General features: G+C 47.2%; 1 protein-coding gene across 1 annotated transcript in view; it reads left to right on the plus strand.

The window, feature by feature from the left end:
- The window catches only part of IGF1R (insulin like growth factor 1 receptor), a 312,337-nt gene extending 294,997 nt beyond the window's left edge, over positions 1 to 17,340 (plus strand). The window contains exons 20-21 of the mRNA XM_012521759.4: positions 1,214 to 1,348; positions 9,780 to 17,340. Of these exons, the coding sequence (XP_012377213.2) occupies positions 1,214 to 1,348; positions 9,780 to 10,161 (517 nt within the window). The 3' untranslated portion in view covers positions 10,162 to 17,340. The remainder of the gene's footprint in view (positions 1 to 1,213; positions 1,349 to 9,779) is intronic.
- Positions 17,341 to 17,565: the final 225 nt, after the last annotated feature.

The raw sequence follows: 17,565 nt of genomic DNA on the forward strand, positions 1-17,565 counted from the left end.
TGGCCTTGGCTCAGGGCCAAGGTCCCAAGTGCGCCTGCTGGGAAGTTCCCTGCCCTGTTCCTTGTCAGGGGAACTTAGCGTGCTGTAGGTCAGGGTGGAAGTTCTTGGGAGGGAGCCCCTTGAGCCACCTGCTAAAGAGCAGCCTTCACACTCAGGTGAAGGGACCTAACTGTGAAGGCTAATATAACAGATTTGCCCAAGGAAGGCACATTTATTTTCCAGGTTACAGCACCACTGTCCTTAACGTTAACTGGCTGAACTGTCTGTGTGCATGCATTATTCCTTTTAATTTGTTTTCTAGCAATTGAATCTTCAAAACTAACAGGACAAAACTGCATACCTGGCAGAACTGCTCAATGCTCTGGTGATTTCATTCTGCAAATGCCCCCTTCTTCCCTGTAAACCATCCTCTGTGCCTAAGAATTATTTGTTGTCCATGATGTCCTCTCTCCCCCTACCAGCCATTGCAGCCTACCTTGATTCCCTCACGTGGGGTCACAACCACCCACAAGTCAGCAGCATCTAGAACTCAGCACCGTCATCTTCTCCCTCAGCCCCCTAGGCCTGGAGATCCCTGGAGAGCTTTGCAACATTTCAAGACCCAGGCCCACCACTCCAGATGAATCACAACTTCTCCCAGGGCCCCAGGCTTCAGTATGTTTTAAAAGCTCCCTGGGATTCTCCTACGCAGCTGGCATTGGAAACTACTTGTGTAAAGGTTTCCAAAATGCTCTGCCCATGAGAATCACCAGGGGAGCTTGCTAAACACCTAGGTTTTCTCAGGTGTTGTTTGAGACTACTAAACCTGTGTGCAGTCAGGGGGGATGGAGATCTGCAACTTATCATTCTTAGACTAAAGCAAGTTTGGGGAACTCTGCCCTGCTGAGTAAAGGGCTGGGGCTCACCCTGAGCTCAGTATGTCCTGGGATCAGATCAAAGATCAGGGACTTCTAACTGGGTAAGAAATGGGCAAACTTCCTGAACTTCAGCTTCCTCAACTGCAACGAGGGCTATATTTCCAGAACAAGCTCATCGCAGCAGATAACGGCGGCTGTTCTGCACTTAGCCCAGCACCTGGCATGCAGTCTGAGGTGCTCAGTCACAACAGGGAGGGCATTTTTCCAGTGCCCAGGGTAGAAAAAGGGCTGGAAAGGGAAGGCTATGGCTCCATCTGTCCCTTTCAAAGCTCCTCACATTTCTCTTTGCCCTGTAGGTCCTTTGGGGTTGTCCTCTGGGAGATTGCCACGCTGGCCGAGCAGCCATACCAGGGCTTGTCCAACGAGCAGGTCCTTCGCTTCGTCATGGAGGGTGGCCTTCTGGATAAGCCGGACAACTGCCCTGACATGCTGTACGTATTTCCTGGGCCCCCACTTAGCTCTCCCTTTGATTTTCTTCCTCAAAGAACCATTTTCCTGGGTCGTGTGAGGTCTGGGAGCAAATGTCTTTGGTCCCAGCAGGTACTGTGATGCTTGGGAGTGTATTAGAAAGGGTTTTATCCTGGCAGGGGGAACCAGGTGTGGTGGAACCTGCACCTCTGTTGCAGCTACATCAGTTCCACCCCATATCTCTTAATCCTTCCAGTCTGATTTGCACTTTGCACTGGTTTCTGAGGCTGAATGTCTTGTTGACATTTGACCAACGTCATCCTTACTCATCCTCTCCATGAAAGGTTTGGGGGATGTGGGGGGAAGGGAACAACACTTAGTACCTTTAAAGTCAAGAGCCTGAGCCATCTGCTACAGGTGATGCACACAGATTTTTATGGGTGAGTAGGGCAAACTCAGATGTCTTCCTGCAGGCATTTCTAGCACCCTGCCACCATGATGGCATCCACTCAGTCTGGAGTGCCACCAGGGTCCAGTGCAGGCTAGAGCACGGTTCAGCCAACCTCCCCACCTGCGCATCCCAGGACGCACGCCACAGTGGGTGCTGGGCAATTTGTCACTAGAAACCAGTTTTGTTGAAGGCAAATCTTATATACTTTCAGTTCCTGCAATTTATCTTAGAATGAGAAAAAGTGCCCTGATGCTTCTGTAGGTTTCAGCGGCTCTGCCTTCTTAGGAAAAATCACTTTGTTGGGGGAGGGCTCACCTGCTGTTAGGGCATGGTGTTGTGTGGTGGCTGGGAGGAGAGCAGAGCTGCCGAAGGTGGAAGGGCCTGGTTGTCTTCCTTGCACAGGTCTGAGGAGGGGTGTGAGGCATTCTCTAGTTGGGATGCCCTTGGCTGGAACCCATGTGGGTCAGAAGTGAGAGCTTGGTTTTGATACATATGTTAAGGTAGGGTTCAAAGATTCTTCTGGATCATGAAAGGTAAATATGAAGGCAGGCTACCACTGGGACCTCAACTCAGGGCTTTTCTGGAAGCGCCTTTCCTGTCAGAGTCTGCTTCACTTTGGAAAGGATCCCAGAGGAATCCTTGGGCTCTTCTTATAAATACATGGGAGAGACCCAGGTGTGTACACCCGTCCATCTTTCCATCCGCCTTTAATGAGCACTGGCTTGTGTGAGGCCCCAGCATGGGGAGATGGTATACAAATATGAGTCCGACATGCATGTCGAGTCAGTACCAGAGGAATTGAGCCCGGGAGCCTTGAGGCTTAGGGCCCTCTTCCAAGCTCATTCAGGTTGTCAGTGGTTGTAGTAGGACTGTTTTCTTACTGGTGGTCTCCCAGGGACCACTGTCACTCCAAGGGACTGCCAGCAGGTCCCTCCCCCACCATGTCCCTCCTCTCTAGGCCCTCTGTCTTACTTTGCTGAAGGCTGCCAATGCAGAAATACCAGAAATGGGTCAGCCTTTATAATGAGAATTTTATTACAGAAAAATTGTATGGTTCCAAGGCTGTGAAAATTTTCAAATTAAGGCATCAGCAGAGATGCTTTCTCACCAAAGCCAGCTACTGGTTATCCTGGTGTCCTGCCGTATCGCAAAACAAGATGGCAGCCAGTCTCTGCTGAGGTCCCTGCATTCCCCTCATCATTTGCCAAAGCGCAGCTGTGGGTAATCGGGCATATTGTTGTCTCTTCAGCCTTGAGTGGTTCTGTGTGCCCAGCCTCTTGGGGGCTTCCTGCATCAGCTTCAGCTTCTAGCAATCCTTAAGTCCTCTCTCACATGGCAGGATCAAAATGGCGGTTTCCTTTCTCTGTGTGTTCTCAGTTTATGTAAGATACAGCAAAAGGGTGACCGTACCTCGATAAAGTAGTCCTAACACAATCTAATCAAGTGATCTAAGTGAATTTAATGCAATCAGAGGGCCCTTACTTCCACAGGAATGGGATTAAGTCAAGACTTTTCTAAGTCTTTTCTAGAAATCACAAAATTCCCAAACCATCTTACCTTCTCAAAGCATGGCAGCTTGCTTCTTTGAGGTGAGCAGGAGAATCTCTCTGCTGCCTTTCAGGGTTGTTGTTGTTTTTTTCTTTTTTACCCAATTAAGTCAGACCCACCCAAGATAATCTTCCCTTTCATCATTTCACAGTCAACTGAGCAGTAATCTGTTTAAAGGCGTAAAAAACCATCATATTCACAAGTCCTACCCACAGTCAAGAGGGGCAGGTTCTATAGGGAGTGCCTACCATGGGTAGCAATCTTGATGGCCAGCTCAGAATTCTGAATACCACAGTGATGGAAGCAGGAACTGTTATACTATTAGCAACCATGGTTTGGGGTTTTTCCAAAGCCCTTGAGGGATGTTACCAAGACGGAATCCACAAGGGCCATGTGAAGGTAGTGGACCTTGTTCTCTGGACTCTGGCTGTGATGCTGGCTGGTATATAGGGTGGGGAACACTCAGCAGAGTACCCCTGGACTTCAGGAATCTGGGCAGGAGCTGAGCATTATGCTCATTAGCTGCTGCTTCTGAACCTTTGTTCAGCTGAAGCCTGATCTATCCCATGGACAGCCGGAATGGAATTAGGAGAGAGGGTTGGTGGGATGTCCTGGGGAAAGCATCATCCTTGCGTGGGCTCGTGTATGTGAGAGATGCCCATTATCTCCCACCCAAGCCTAGGCCTGTCTTAAGAATCAGCAGGTCTTCTAGGCCTGAGGATCAGCAAAGGAAGGGCTCCAGTGACGAGAGTCCCCGCTCCTCAGAGGGCCGCACGTAAGGGCAGAGGGGCACTGGGTTTCCTGGATCCCTCATCAAAGAGACTTCCCACTACAGCCTCTTTTAAAACTCCTGGACCCCAAGTTCGAAGAGACTTAGAAGGCTGTTTAGTGCCTCTTGTTGCCCAGGATAGAAATTCTCCCTCTCTTCACTTGTACTATTTATTGCAGCCTGACAAATTACCTCAAAACTTAATAGTGTAAAACAACACGAGTGTCACAGCACTTCTGAAGGAATCTGGGATGAGCTTAGCCAGATGGCTCTGGCTCATAGTTTTCACCAGAAGGCTTGCCTGGGGCTGGCAGGGCCACTCCCAAGGTGGTGTGCCCACGTGGCAGTGTGCCTCACATCCCGCGTGGACCTCTCCATAGCACCTTTAAGATGTCTTCATGACAAGGCAGCTGGCTTCACCTAGACCAGGGGTGGCAGATGTTTTCTCTGAGGCCAGATAGTAAATATTTGGGCTTTGAGGGCCATGTGGCCTCTGTGGCCACGACTCTACTGATGTAGCTTAAAAACAGCCACAGACATGAGGCAATGAGCATGGCTGGACCCTGATCAAATTTTAACTTTGGACCCTGAAATTTGAATTTCAGTTAATTTTCATGTGTCATGAAACAGTATTCTTATTTCATTATTCAACCATTTACAAATGTAAAAGGTATTCTTCACCCACAGGCCTTACAAAAACAGGGTTTGGCCTTGCCCCTAAAGTCCCACTCCAGCGTTTCCACACCTCCTGGGTTACACAGGTCAGCCCTTCTCCATGAGAGGGGATGACCCCGAGGTATGAGTACCAGGAGGTGAGGACCCCTGGGGGTCGTGGAGGGTGACCACGACACGCCTGCTCGCCATGCCCTTCAGTGACCGTCTGCTTGCCACTGTGACACTGCAGCCACTGTCTTCCTACCAGGCCATTACCAGCAGACTCATCCTTAGAGACAACAGATGAGGAGTGGGATGTGAGGACGGAGCCCAGGGAGCTCTCATAAAGGTGTAGGGTGCCGGAATAGAAGTTCCTCCTAGGACCTCTAGTGTTAGGCCAGCCAATGGCAGCCTGAGAAGGCAGGTGGGAGTTTTGTTCTTGTGGTTTGGGTGGGGTGGGGAGAGCAGCAGCGCCTTTGTGCTTTCTCTTTTGACTCGGATAAACTTTTTTCTCTGCGAACCTCTCAGGCTTTCTAATGCTGAAAGCCAGATGAACTGGCGTTTCACTATTCATTTAATATGCCTGGGAAGCAGCCCACCTCCCATGGGAAAGGTAGTGCATTTCCTGTTCCCAGGATAAGGTACAAGGAAGTGTGTATGTGGAAAGGTTCCTCTTGGACATTCCACATCGAATTTAGGAGGCATTTCTGCTTTGCCATCCAGACTCCCCTTGGCAAAATTTTCTTCCTTCTAAGAACAAAATAAAATGAGGCAAATTTGTTTCACAGGGAGTATCTGTGTTGTCTTTCGGAATTTATTGATGAGTATGGGTAAGGAAGAAGGGTTTGGGGAGAAAGATTCTTTTGTTACATGAAATGAAAGAATGTACTACATCTATCTCAGAGCAGAGAAAATTCACTGACACCAGGGGGGTTTCATGTGGGCGCGAATCAGCTTCAGCTGTTCAGGTCAGTTCCCCAGGTCTGAGCAGAGACTGACAGGCAAATGTGGGGTGGGGTTGCTGCTCAGCACTACCTGCAGGTGAACAGGGTGCCTCAGGAGCCCTCTCCACCATAGTGTGCAGGCTTTAGGCGAAAGGCTCCATAGTCCAAGCTGATTCAGGCTGTGAGTCTCATTGCCATGATTCAGTTTGAATTAACTTAGCATGTATCATAAGATCAGAATCAGGTTGTGGTTTGCTGGTACATCCATGTTTCAAATTTACAACAAAGCCCATCCTTGACCCTCTTACACTCACATCTAGATGCTTATGCTACAGGCCTTGTTGAGCCCTCATGGGTACATGCTGACCACTAAAATCATGAGGATGAGTAAGGAGTGGTCCCAGCTGTCACAAAGTCTGGCAATGAGATAAAAGGAACTGGCTTTAAGGCTATGGGATAGAAGCAAGAGCTGAGGTATACGCTAAGCTCTGCAAACTCTGCAGAAGCCAGCTGTTCTGCAGGTCAAACTGCTACATCTCCACATGGCTCTCACCATGGAAGTCTTTAGGAGGCAGGATGCAGGGAAGAGTGAATTTTTTTTAGCCCAAAGAGACATCAGCTCATAGATGGGTCTGAAACGAATTTGGCAGAATCTGATTGTTTTTGCAGTTTCCAAAACATGGCTTTTCCTGTGGCTGATTAAAGTCTCCATATTGCTGGGAATCCTAGGCTGGTTCTGTGCGAATCAGGTGCTTCAGTAGGGTCCAAACATACAGGAATGGCCACTTCTGCCCAGAGACAGAGTGCCACAGGGTAGGGGCAGAGGAGGCCCCACTGCCACTGCCATTCCTGGCTGAGAAGTGGTTTACAAGATGCTCTGGCTGTTCAGGGCCTCCAGGAGGCTGTGGGGGAGGGAGCACACCCAGCCCCTTCAGGCCTCCTCGTTGGGGCTGTGTTCACACTTGGCAGCAGGAGCACATTCATCCTGAGCTGCCCGTGTGCATCCTGGCTTGTTTACCTCTTGACAGAGATCACAACTTGTCCAGTTCACTACAGCGGTGGGGACAAACTGAGCACAAAGGGCGAGCAGTGTGTGGACATGGAGACGCTGCTGCATGTTTCAGACAGAGGGTCAGTGCCGCTGTCCCCCTTCCCACACAACCCTGACCGTCACCCAGCCTCCTGAGGTCACAGAGGTCTCACATTAGGACCCTTCACAGTTGGGACAGGAGTTCCGTCGGCTTCTTGTTCCTGCCCCATATGCAAGACTGTGCACACACTGCTGAACACAAGTTCGGGAAGAGGCTGTACCTCTCTAGCACTGAGAGGGCTCAGGACTCACCAGGGCTGACTGGTGGTAAAACGTGTGCTTTTTTAAAGAGTTTTCTCAGGTCGTCAATCCTTCCAGAGTTGACTGGAAAGTTTTCTTGTTGAGATAGTATAAACAAGGTCTTGAATCCCACAGTATAAAAAATAGACTTCCTTTTATGGGCAGCACTGGAAGGCCTGTGGATTTGGAATGGTTTAAAAGAGGCATCACGTGGCTTGTTTGTGCTGATGTCACTGCCTCACTGCCCTGCTGGTGGCACCTCCCCAGTGCCCCCAGCCACAGGGGCCCAGAGCCAGGGCACATCACGTGACATTTAGGGCTAAGTTAGTCAGCCAGAGAGGAAATCACAGGAAAGCAATAGGAATAGAATTTGTGTATTCATGGCCTATTTTAAAAAAATGGTTTTTCATTCTTTTTCTTAGGAAGTTACTGGGGGAGCCAGGCGGTGTGTATGGGAAGACAGGCTTGTTTACCACCTGACCAGAGGGGAAGGTGACAAACTAGCTACTGATTTATCAGTGCAAACCCCCTACCATGTCAGTGGCTGTTGGGTGGACCGCCCAAAGAGGGAGGGTCTCCTTCTGGTGGCTTCAGAGTTTCTTGTTTTGATTGAAAGAAATTTTAGTTTCTGAGGTATATGGCAAAGTGAAGAAAGTGTAGCCGCATTGTTTCTCAGCTCAAGCCCTCACTAGTTTTGTAACCTTGGACAAATTATTTGATCCCTTGGTGCCTGTTTCCTCAACTATAAAATGGCAGGAGGGGATAACAGCACTTGCTTCCTAGGCATGTGAAGATTAAAGTAGTTTATGCGAATGAAGTGCTTACTGCCTAACCAAGGACGTGCATGCTCCCATTGCTAGTAACTAAATGTTTGCTCCCACCACTGTTGCTAATGTGGTAGCATAGGTATAGGTGGTATAGTTGGAGGGGGAGAAAAAAACTAGTCAGCCTTTGCATTTTGACTTCCTTTACCTCTAGAGAAGGGGTCAGCATTCGTTCTGTAAAGGGCCTTGAGTAAATAGTTCAGGCCTGCGAGCCGGGCCATATGGTCTCTGTTGCAACCACTTAGTTGGCCCTGGAGGTAGAGAAACAGTCGCCAACAGTCTAGAAACAAATGGGTATGGCTTTGTCCCCCCCAAAAGTTGATTAACAAAAAGCAACAGCAAAATGGATTTGGGCCTGACTGTAATTTGCAGACCCTGTACTAGAACTTTGAAATTCTGGATCTCCCTCATACCTATTCCTACCTCCCCTCAAGGTTATGTTCTCCTCCACCCAACTATACTTGATTCCTTCCCTGTGCCTTTAAGGGAGTCTGGCCAGTCCACATAAGAACTCTCCTCTTACCAGGCCAGGTTCCCATTCCCAGGGACCTCTGGTACATCATATTCCTCCCCTTGGAAATTTCCCTGGGGCCAAACGTAAAGAGGAGCTCTGTGGTGAGGGGATCAGTGTGACAGAAGGCTGGATACCTTGAGCTTCCCACATAGGGATCTTTCTATTTGGCCATTTTTATTGAAAAATATCTCTTTAGTCAGTTTTTTAAAACAAAGAGTAAAATTTTCTGGAGAGAACAGGTGGAAGGGTTTCTAGCTCATGCAAGAGAGGGCCGCTGCAGCTTCTTCTGTGCTCTACTGCCTCCTGGGAACTGCAGCTTCTTCTGTGCTCTACTGCCTGCCCAGATGTTTGATTGTCCACTGTCCTTTTTGCTTCAAAGATCTATTCAGCTGGGTCTCCCAGTGTTCTAGGTGAGTGAGCAATATCCCCCACCCCACCCCCACCACCGTGGCCTCTAAGCTCTCATCAAAGCCCCGGCCAGGGCAGCTGGCTGCACTCGCAACAGGCTTCCTCCTTTCCTCTTCGACCCGTGGCCTTCTGCTCTCATGAGGGGCAGTCCCGTGGTGGGAAGACTGCATGCTGGCCTGGGTGACTTTGCGGCCCAAGCATCATCATGCCCAGCCAGTGAGGCCGAGATGCAGCACAGGTTGCAGGCTCTGCCCTCTGTCACTTGCACAGGGCAGGGCCTTCCCCTGGCTTGTTGCAATCTGGCTCTAGGTGTGCATTAGGACTCTTAATTCTGTTAGCATAGCCAGGGTGAGGGGCCTGGAGCTCTGCAGTGAGGGCATGCAGCTAGCAGTCTTAGCCCTCAGAGGCTAACCAACTTGCACCGTGAGCTTCTTCTGTTTTGTAGCCATGCCGTTTCATAATGCTGACTTCCTCAGGTTTTCTGCTGGGGGTACCCCTGCCACCAGGAGGAAGTTTAGAAATAGCATAGGTGGGATTGAGAGAGAGCGACCACTGTGAGGAAAACTGTGATCTCTCATTAGCCATATTAGTGAGAACCCTGAGGTTTCCTGCATTCTGATTCTTGAAATAATATTTGAATCAGTGACTGCAAGAGATGCTTCAAAGAGAAAGCTGTTTATTTAATTTCTTGGACTGTCATCATAAATAATGCATGTGTTGAATGGATTCTCTGTGAACTGAGACTAGTTTTCCTCAGGAAATAAAAGTGGGATTGCTTTCTGTGGGCCCTGGGTTCCCAATGATGTGAATGGGATGATGGGACATATGAGAGAAGCTGAGGACTACTCGGGCCATTGAGATAGAGAGCTAGACTCAAGAGAGAGATGGCAGAACTAATTTCGGCACACACTATATGCATGTCAGGTGGGGAACCACAGCAGGTGGCCCAGGAATCCACTTTGCCATGTCCATCTTCCAGTCTGGGCCCATCTTCTGTCTGTCTTCACCTCAGGTTTGAACTGATGCGCATGTGCTGGCAGTACAACCCCAAGATGAGGCCTTCCTTCCTGGAGATCATCAGTAGCATCAAAGACGAGATGGAGCCCGGCTTTCGGGAGGTTTCCTTCTACTACAGCGAGGAGAACAAGCCCCCGGAGCCTGAGGAGCTGGACCTAGAGCCAGAAAACATGGAGAGCGTCCCCCTGGACCCCTCTGCCTCCTCGTCCTCCCTGCCGCTGCCCGACAGACACTCAGGACACAAGGCCGAGAATGGCCCAGGCCCTGGTGTGCTGGTTCTCCGAGCCAGCTTCGATGAGAGACAGCCTTACGCACATATGAACGGGGGACGCAAGAACGAGCGGGCCTTGCCTCTGCCCCAGTCTTCGACCTGCTGATCCTTGGATCCCGAATCCTGTGCAAACAGTAACGTGTGTGCACACTCAGCGGTGGGGTGGGGGTGGGGGTGGGGGGAGAGTTTTCACAATATATTCAAACGCCTCCTGTACCTCAGTGGATCTTCAGAACCGCCATTGCTGCCCACGGGAGACGGCTTCTCGTCAGTAAACACATTTGGGATGTTCCTTTTTTCAATATGCAAGCAGCTTTTTATTTCCCTAACCAAACCCTTCAACTGACATGGGCCTCTAAGAACCTTCATGACAACACTTAACTAGCGACAAAACACTCAAGAATCGATTCTCCTCACTCCCTTTTCCTGTCTCTCTTTCTCATCTCTAACACATTTCTCTTTCTCTGCTTCATCAGGAAAAACATTTGCCACCAGTCCAGCTGCGAAGCCCTTTTTATCAGACTGAGGAAATGGCTAAGAGGCTCCACATTGCCCCTAGAAGTACCTGCCTGACACTGTAGGTCTTTCTAAAAACCAGTTGAGACTGAATTTTTTAACTGTATCTTTGAGCTTTCTAGGGACAGTCAAAATTTAAAAAGGGCCATCATTCATCCAAGTTTGTTACCATTTTAACGCTGCCAAGTTTTGCCAAAACCCGGAACTTTTTCCCTCGTGTTCCCTGCACTTATTTTCTTATTTCCAGAGGCATGGAGAGAGCATGGTGTTTAGTTACTCCATTTAAGAGAAATGTCAGTAACACACGCCATCTGATCATTCACTGGTGTTCCTTGTAGGTCTCCCATTCACAAAGACCCAATTGTTTTTGACTAAATTACCATTTGGGGGAACTGAACAGAATGGGACGTTCTCCCAGTGAAGATGGGGAGAAGCTGAACTGGCTTCCCCGTCCTACTTCCCTACTCCCACCCTCTAGCCCCTAGGAATTCTAGAGAAAGCAGGCCCAGGCCCTGTCGAGAACCTGAAACACAGGTGTTGAGCAAAGGCCATCCACATGCCAGTCTCCTCTGCCCCAGCCCCAGCGCCCACTCCTGCTCCCCAAGGACACAGATGGGAAGGGATTCCCAGGGACTCAGCCCAAGCATTTATACAGGTTTGCAAGGAAAGAAATTCAGATACCACCACCACAAGAAGAAAAGCAGTCAATGGATTCAAGCATTCTAAGCTTTGTTGACATTTTCTCTGTTACTAGGACTTCTTCATGGGTCTTACAGTTCTATGTTAGACCATGAAACATTTGCATACGCATCGTCTTTAATGTCACTTTTATAACTTTTTTACGGTTCAGATATTCATCTATACGTCTGTACAGAAAAAAAAAGCTGCTATTTTTTTTGTTCTTTATCTTTGTGGATTTAATCTATGAAAACCTTCAGGTCTGCCCTTCTTCCCTTTCTGCTCACTCCAAGAAACTTCTTATGCTTTGTACTAGAGTGTGTGACTTTCTTCCTCTTTTCCCAGTAATTGATACTTATATAACATAATTTGCCATGAACTGTTTGATGCCTTTTTATAAATACATTCTCCCCGCCCCACCTCCACCTCCCCGTTAGTTGTTCTCTAACCCAGTAGGCTCTGTGGGCATGAGGCTGGAGCGGGAAGGGGGTGAAGGAAGGATGTGCCAGGGGCCCTGGCACTGGCTGGCCACTCCTCTTCCTTTGCCTGCTCTCACACAGCATTTGAGTCTGTTACAGTGCAAGACATGATACAAACTCAGGTCAGAAAAAAAGGTTAAATATTTCTCACATCCTCGTTCAGTGTTTTTATTCACCATTGTTGAAGAGTCTCACCTTTCCCTTGCCTTTGTTTTGGTGTGACACACATATATATTTTTTTAACTCTTGGGTACAACAGCAGTTTTTAACTGTGGACACTAGGCATTTGGGTTGCTATCTCTTTTTTTTTTTTTTTTAGTGGATATTTAATCCTTCCATCCCATAAAAAAAACAGCTGCTGAGTCCAAGGATGCAGCAGAGCAGGGGCCAGCAGGCCGCTCTATGGCCTCCCACCACCATCCTCACCAGACTGATCGACCTGTCTTTATAGTCACAAACCCCAAGGGACTGCCTGTCACTGGCAGGGAGCCAGACCCCGGGGTCCAAGCCAGCCCAGGGCAGCATCCTCAGCAGGGCCAGCAAGCCCACCCCCAGGTCTGCTGGCCGGGTGCCAGGTTGGGCAAAACTGGCACCAGCATGGCTGGGCACCTTCTGCTTGCTTCCAGAGGCCCAGTGCCCCAGCGTGATGCCCTGGTCCTTGGCCAAGAATGCAAGTCCTCGGGTCTGGGGGGTTTGTTTTGTTTAGGTTTTAGCACTTCTCACCAGAGTGATGATAGCACAAGAGTTGCTTCTCGGATGGAACTATTTAAATTATAAGAACAAAGCAAAAATACAATTGCTAGTTGTGACTGGAGATTAAACACAAAAAAAAAAGTTTGTAGTGCTTTTTTGCTTGTCAGTTTCAGTCCCACTATTTTCTCTAGCCTCTGTCCCATAGATTTTTCCCTTAAAAAAATTAAGAAAGGTATTATATGTAGGAGTTTTAATTTATTTTGTGATACCAGTTTCAATCACTGTAGAGAAGCCCCATTTTGAATTTAAATACTGAGAAAAGGGTTTGTGTGTGTATGTTTGTGTGTAAGGACAGGTTTTTTTTGGGTTTTTTTTTTGGTGTTTTTTTTTTCTTTTTCAGTTTTTTTCCAAACATTTATCTACCTCACTCTTACTTTTTATATGTGTATATATAAAAAAGAATACATCTCACACTTCTCAGCACCTGACAATATGCCGTTGATACTGGTAACCTCATCCACACCACAGGCCACACACACCAGGTGATGCAGGGGAGAAGCCAGTCTGCATTCCAGGGTCAAGCAACACTAACTCATCTCTCCGCCCATTTCTAAAAGCCTTCCCTTTTTCTGAGATGTCTCATTTTGTGTTGCTTTTGTTACTCCTCCCCCCCCCCCACCTTGGCTCAGAGGTATTAGGGTTCCCTTCTCGCAGCCCAGTGGGCTCTGGGAACCCAGGGCCCCCTGCCCTCTGCTGCGAGAGGATTGTGACATGCAGCAAGGAGGCCACACGGCCGGCCCTGGCTGTCTTTGAAACAGGCTGTGCAGACTGTGATGGCCAGACTTACCGCTGCAAGAGCACTTAGTCATCCCCCAGGTTTTGAGGACAGGAAGGATGCAGAGGGGGCAAGCAGTCTCTGTTAGGATCCCATATGCAGATGTGCGGTGTTTGGAGTTTCCTCTCTCAGCTGCTACTTTTGCAGCCCTGGGCCGGGGCCTGCACCGTGGCTGCTACGCTGGTTAAATTCTGTGGTGCGGCCACGTTGGCAGTTTGAGAGCCTGCCCGCCTGCCCTCCCTTCTGCTCCAGAATGCAGAGGTTCCTCACAACAGCCAGGCCGATCCAGAATGTACTGAGGAGCAAAGGCCCCTTCTCCCTCTCCAGATGGTCCTCTCTACTTCACCCTCACCTCCTCCTCCCCAGGGAAAAACAAAGACGTACCAAACCTGGATGGAAAGGGCCAGCAGCCAGCGCTGAGCTGCCCTTCTCTCCGCGGTGTCAAGCCCTCCCGCCCAGTCGTCCTGCTGCTCACGGGGGTGGAAGGTGTGTTGCTCGATTCCAGCAGCTGTTCTTACAGGCACTGGTGATTTTATCTGGGTAACGTGGTGGGTGGCCTTCCCCAGGCATGGATGGCACCTTTAAAATTCCAGTCCTGCAGTTCAGCTCAGGAGCATTTTCTCTCCTGCAAGTACATTACCCTTCTTTCCCACGTCCCCTGGGATCATAAGATGAATAAGAAATACCATTTGATCAGGATTTTCTTCTTCCACACTGTAGGCGACCCCTTGGAATAGTGAAACCTCTCCTCTCTTTTGCACATACCTACCGGTTTCCACAACTGGATTTCTACAGATCATTCAGCTGGTTATAAGGGTTTTGTTTTATATTGTCCAAGTTATTGGTGTCATTTTGTTTTTGTTTTACATAGGTAGTATTTCTTTAAGTAGGAAGAAAACACTAAGTGTAGTGCCCATTGTAACAAATGCTTTAAAAACATGTAAAAGAAAAGTTTGCTTGTGTGATGGTGCAGTCACTTTACTGGACCAACCACCCATCTTGACTCTACCAAGGCATCATGTATTTACAGTTCTAGCCGAATTCTATGCTAATTTCCCCACCTCTTCTTGATTTTCCCTCTTTTGTACGTTCCAAGTATCTTAAAAATCTGAGTTGTGGCATTTTCCATGCAACCTCCTTCTGACAGCAGATCACACTGCTTGAAATAGCATGAACCACTGAGGCACATCATTGAGTTGATGTGAGCACTAACACGTTATCACACACAGCCCTTCCCTGAGGCAGCAGGAGCTCGTTCATCCTGGAGATGCTGTTGAACTTCAGCCTCTGAGACCCAGATCACCCCAGGTCTCCTTTGTGTGATGTCAGGTTGCTGACATTGGACACACAGTTGAAATGAGCTTCCTTCTTGGAAGATGCAAGGCAGTGTTTGTGGCTAGCACTGGCCTCTCCTTCTGGCCTGTTTCTTACGATTCTGAAAAACATTTCAATGGTAGGAAAATGACTTAGTGAACTAGAAAAGTGGTTATTGTGGAACTACCAAATGGCAAAATGCTTGGTAAGAAGCGGTGAGTTTCATCTGGGATAATAGATTCATATGCCAAGTATGATGCCAAACTCTAGGCCAGTTTGTTCCACCAAAGCCTCTTTCTCAGCAGCTCACCTCTCTCTGAAGGTGGCTGTACCTGATGATGCAGTCCACTGTGATGGCAAGGTCACACTGAGCTCAGATCAGTGAGAAGGCTAGGATGCTTGGTCCAAGGTCCTCAGCTGTCATTGTTGGGTCCTCCCGGGGTGGCCAGACAGAGTTCCAAAACAATGGCACCCTCCAGTTGACATTAACACTCCATGGTATGCCTTGGCCCATTCCAGTAATATCTCTAATGCATTTAAAGTTTGGGATTTGTTCTTTAGTTAATGTTACTTTTGTGTTTGTCAGTTGTCTTTTCATTTCCTGGGCTAAGCAGCATTGGGAGATAAGGACCAGAGAGCCACTCCTTAAGAACCAGTGAAAAAGCCAAACTTGCATACTCCACTCTGAAGCAGCTGGTGGTACAAATGAGAACTTCACGAGAGGATGTTAATTTAGAGTGAACCTCTGTTGCCAGAGATGCTGAAGATACAGACCGTGGAGAGGCCAGTCGGTTGCATTTTGGCCTCCAGCTTATACGCCTAGGCAGTCATTTGGAGGAAAAGCAGATGGACGCTCCTTGATGGTGGAATCATTAGGCAGTAGGAAGCCATTGTGACAGGGATCATGGTATCACAAGAAAAGAAGAATTGGGAGCAGAAGGGTACAGGGCTTGGAAGAGGTGTGGGCCATGTTTGGAACTCGATGGTTTCTGAAAGTATAAGACCACATCAAGGCTCAACAGTCATCCATGGGCATTTGGTTTAAACAAATAAACCAACATCCTACTTTGTAAACTGTTATTAAGGAGTTAAATCAAATTGTTCAAGAAGGCAAACTACATTGCACTTGTTAGTTGTCAGTTCTGGGGCATGACTTTAGGGTTTTGTTTCGTTTCTGCAAAGCATAATGATCACTCATTTGTTATGTCTATGTTCGTGTGTCTGCATCTTTTTGGTAAACATTGTTTTAATTATTCACTCATTAGCGTTTTCAATAGGGCTCTTAAGTCCAGTAGATTACGGGTAGTCAGTTGACGAAGATCTGGTTTACAAGAACTAATTAAACGTTTCGTTGCATTTTTGTAAGAACATAGAATAATTTTATAAAATGTTTGTAGTTTATAATTGCTGAAAATAATTTAAAGACACCTTTTTTCTCCGTGTGTGCAAATGTGTTTGTGATACTTTTTTTTTTTAGAATACCTGTTTACTAGCTAGCTTTACAATATGCCAAAAAAGGTTCTTTCCCTGACCCAAGCCGTGGTTCACCCCCTTTTCCCCATGCTTTGTGCCCTAGTTTATAACAAAGGAATGATGATGATTTAAGAAGTAGTTCTGTATCTTCAGTATCCTGGTCTTCCAGAACCCTCTGGTTGGGAAGGGGATCATCTTTTCCTGGTCATTTCCCTTTGGAGTGTAGCTATTTTAACAGACTGAAAGAACCTCACTGGCCACGGAAACAGCAGAGGTGTTGCAGCCCAGCCCTGCACATGGCACTATTCAGCATCTGGTTTGCTTGGTTTGCTTGTCATAATTGTTTGCGATGCCATAGAAATGGAAGGACTTGATTGCACAGCTGATGGTTTTCATGATGATCACAGCACGCAGATTTATCACAGAAAGGGTGATAATTTTGATGCGCCCATTTGAGTATATGCCTCTCATATCACGATTAATACTTTATTATAACAAGGAAGAGACCCTATTTATTTTTATTTAAGGCAGGACACCGGAGATACATTTTCCCAGTACAAAAGAAGTTCTTTTTTTAATAAATGCTACGCAAAAAAAATTAAGAAAAGCTTGACTCCATTTCCTCTAGCTCCCAATGGATTATTTGCTGTGTCTCACAACTCCACACAATTCTCAATGTTGGAAATAACCTGGATATTTTGTACTACATAGGAGAAAGGTCCAGAAACAATTTGAGGTTTATTTTTGGTTACTTTTACATTCTGATGTTTGGCATCGCGTAGACACATCCACAGGTGGAATAGATGCCTAGTGAAAACACCTGTCTGCTTTCTAAGCCAGTGAGGTTGAGGTGAGAGGATTGCCAGAGCTTGTCTACCTCTGGGACAAAAATCAAACCAGACGGCGCGATGGAATGGATGCATCACAAATAATACATTTTCTGAGTTTGTTTAAAAAAAGTTTTTTAAAAAAAAAGTTTTAAAAAAAAGGTAATAACATGGCCAATTTGTTACATAAAATGACTTTCTGTGTATAAATTATTCCTAAAAAAATTCCTGTGTTTATATAAAAATCAGTAGATGAAAAAATTTCAAAATGTTTTTGTATATTCTGTTGTAAGAATTTATTCCTGTTATTGTGATATACTCTGGATTCTTTACATTATGAGGGGAAAAAGAAACTTTTGTCTATTTTGAATGGCTGAAGCTAAGGCAACTTTAGTTTCTCTTACTCTGCTTTTTTCTAGTAGTTGAAGTACTACATGGTTTAAGTTAAATAAAATAATTCTGTATGCCTTTTTGGTCTCTGGTTTTGTCACCCCTTGTTCCCACTTGTGGAAGGATCATCATGCTTAGGAAGAAGGGGAGCTGGGTTTTGCAGGGCATGTGTGTTCACACATGTTGCTTGGAAATGTTCTTTGTGAAGGCTTTGCCTGGTTTCTGACAGATGCACCTTCTCAGCATGGAAATGGCTGGTGAAGATAGGAAAGCTATTCAGTTTCTCACTCCATTAAATCAGCTGA

This window comes from Dasypus novemcinctus, chromosome 3, assembly GCF_030445035.2.
Source record: "Dasypus novemcinctus isolate mDasNov1 chromosome 3, mDasNov1.1.hap2, whole genome shotgun sequence".
In the NCBI taxonomy this organism is placed as follows: domain Eukaryota; kingdom Metazoa; phylum Chordata; class Mammalia; order Cingulata; family Dasypodidae; genus Dasypus; species Dasypus novemcinctus.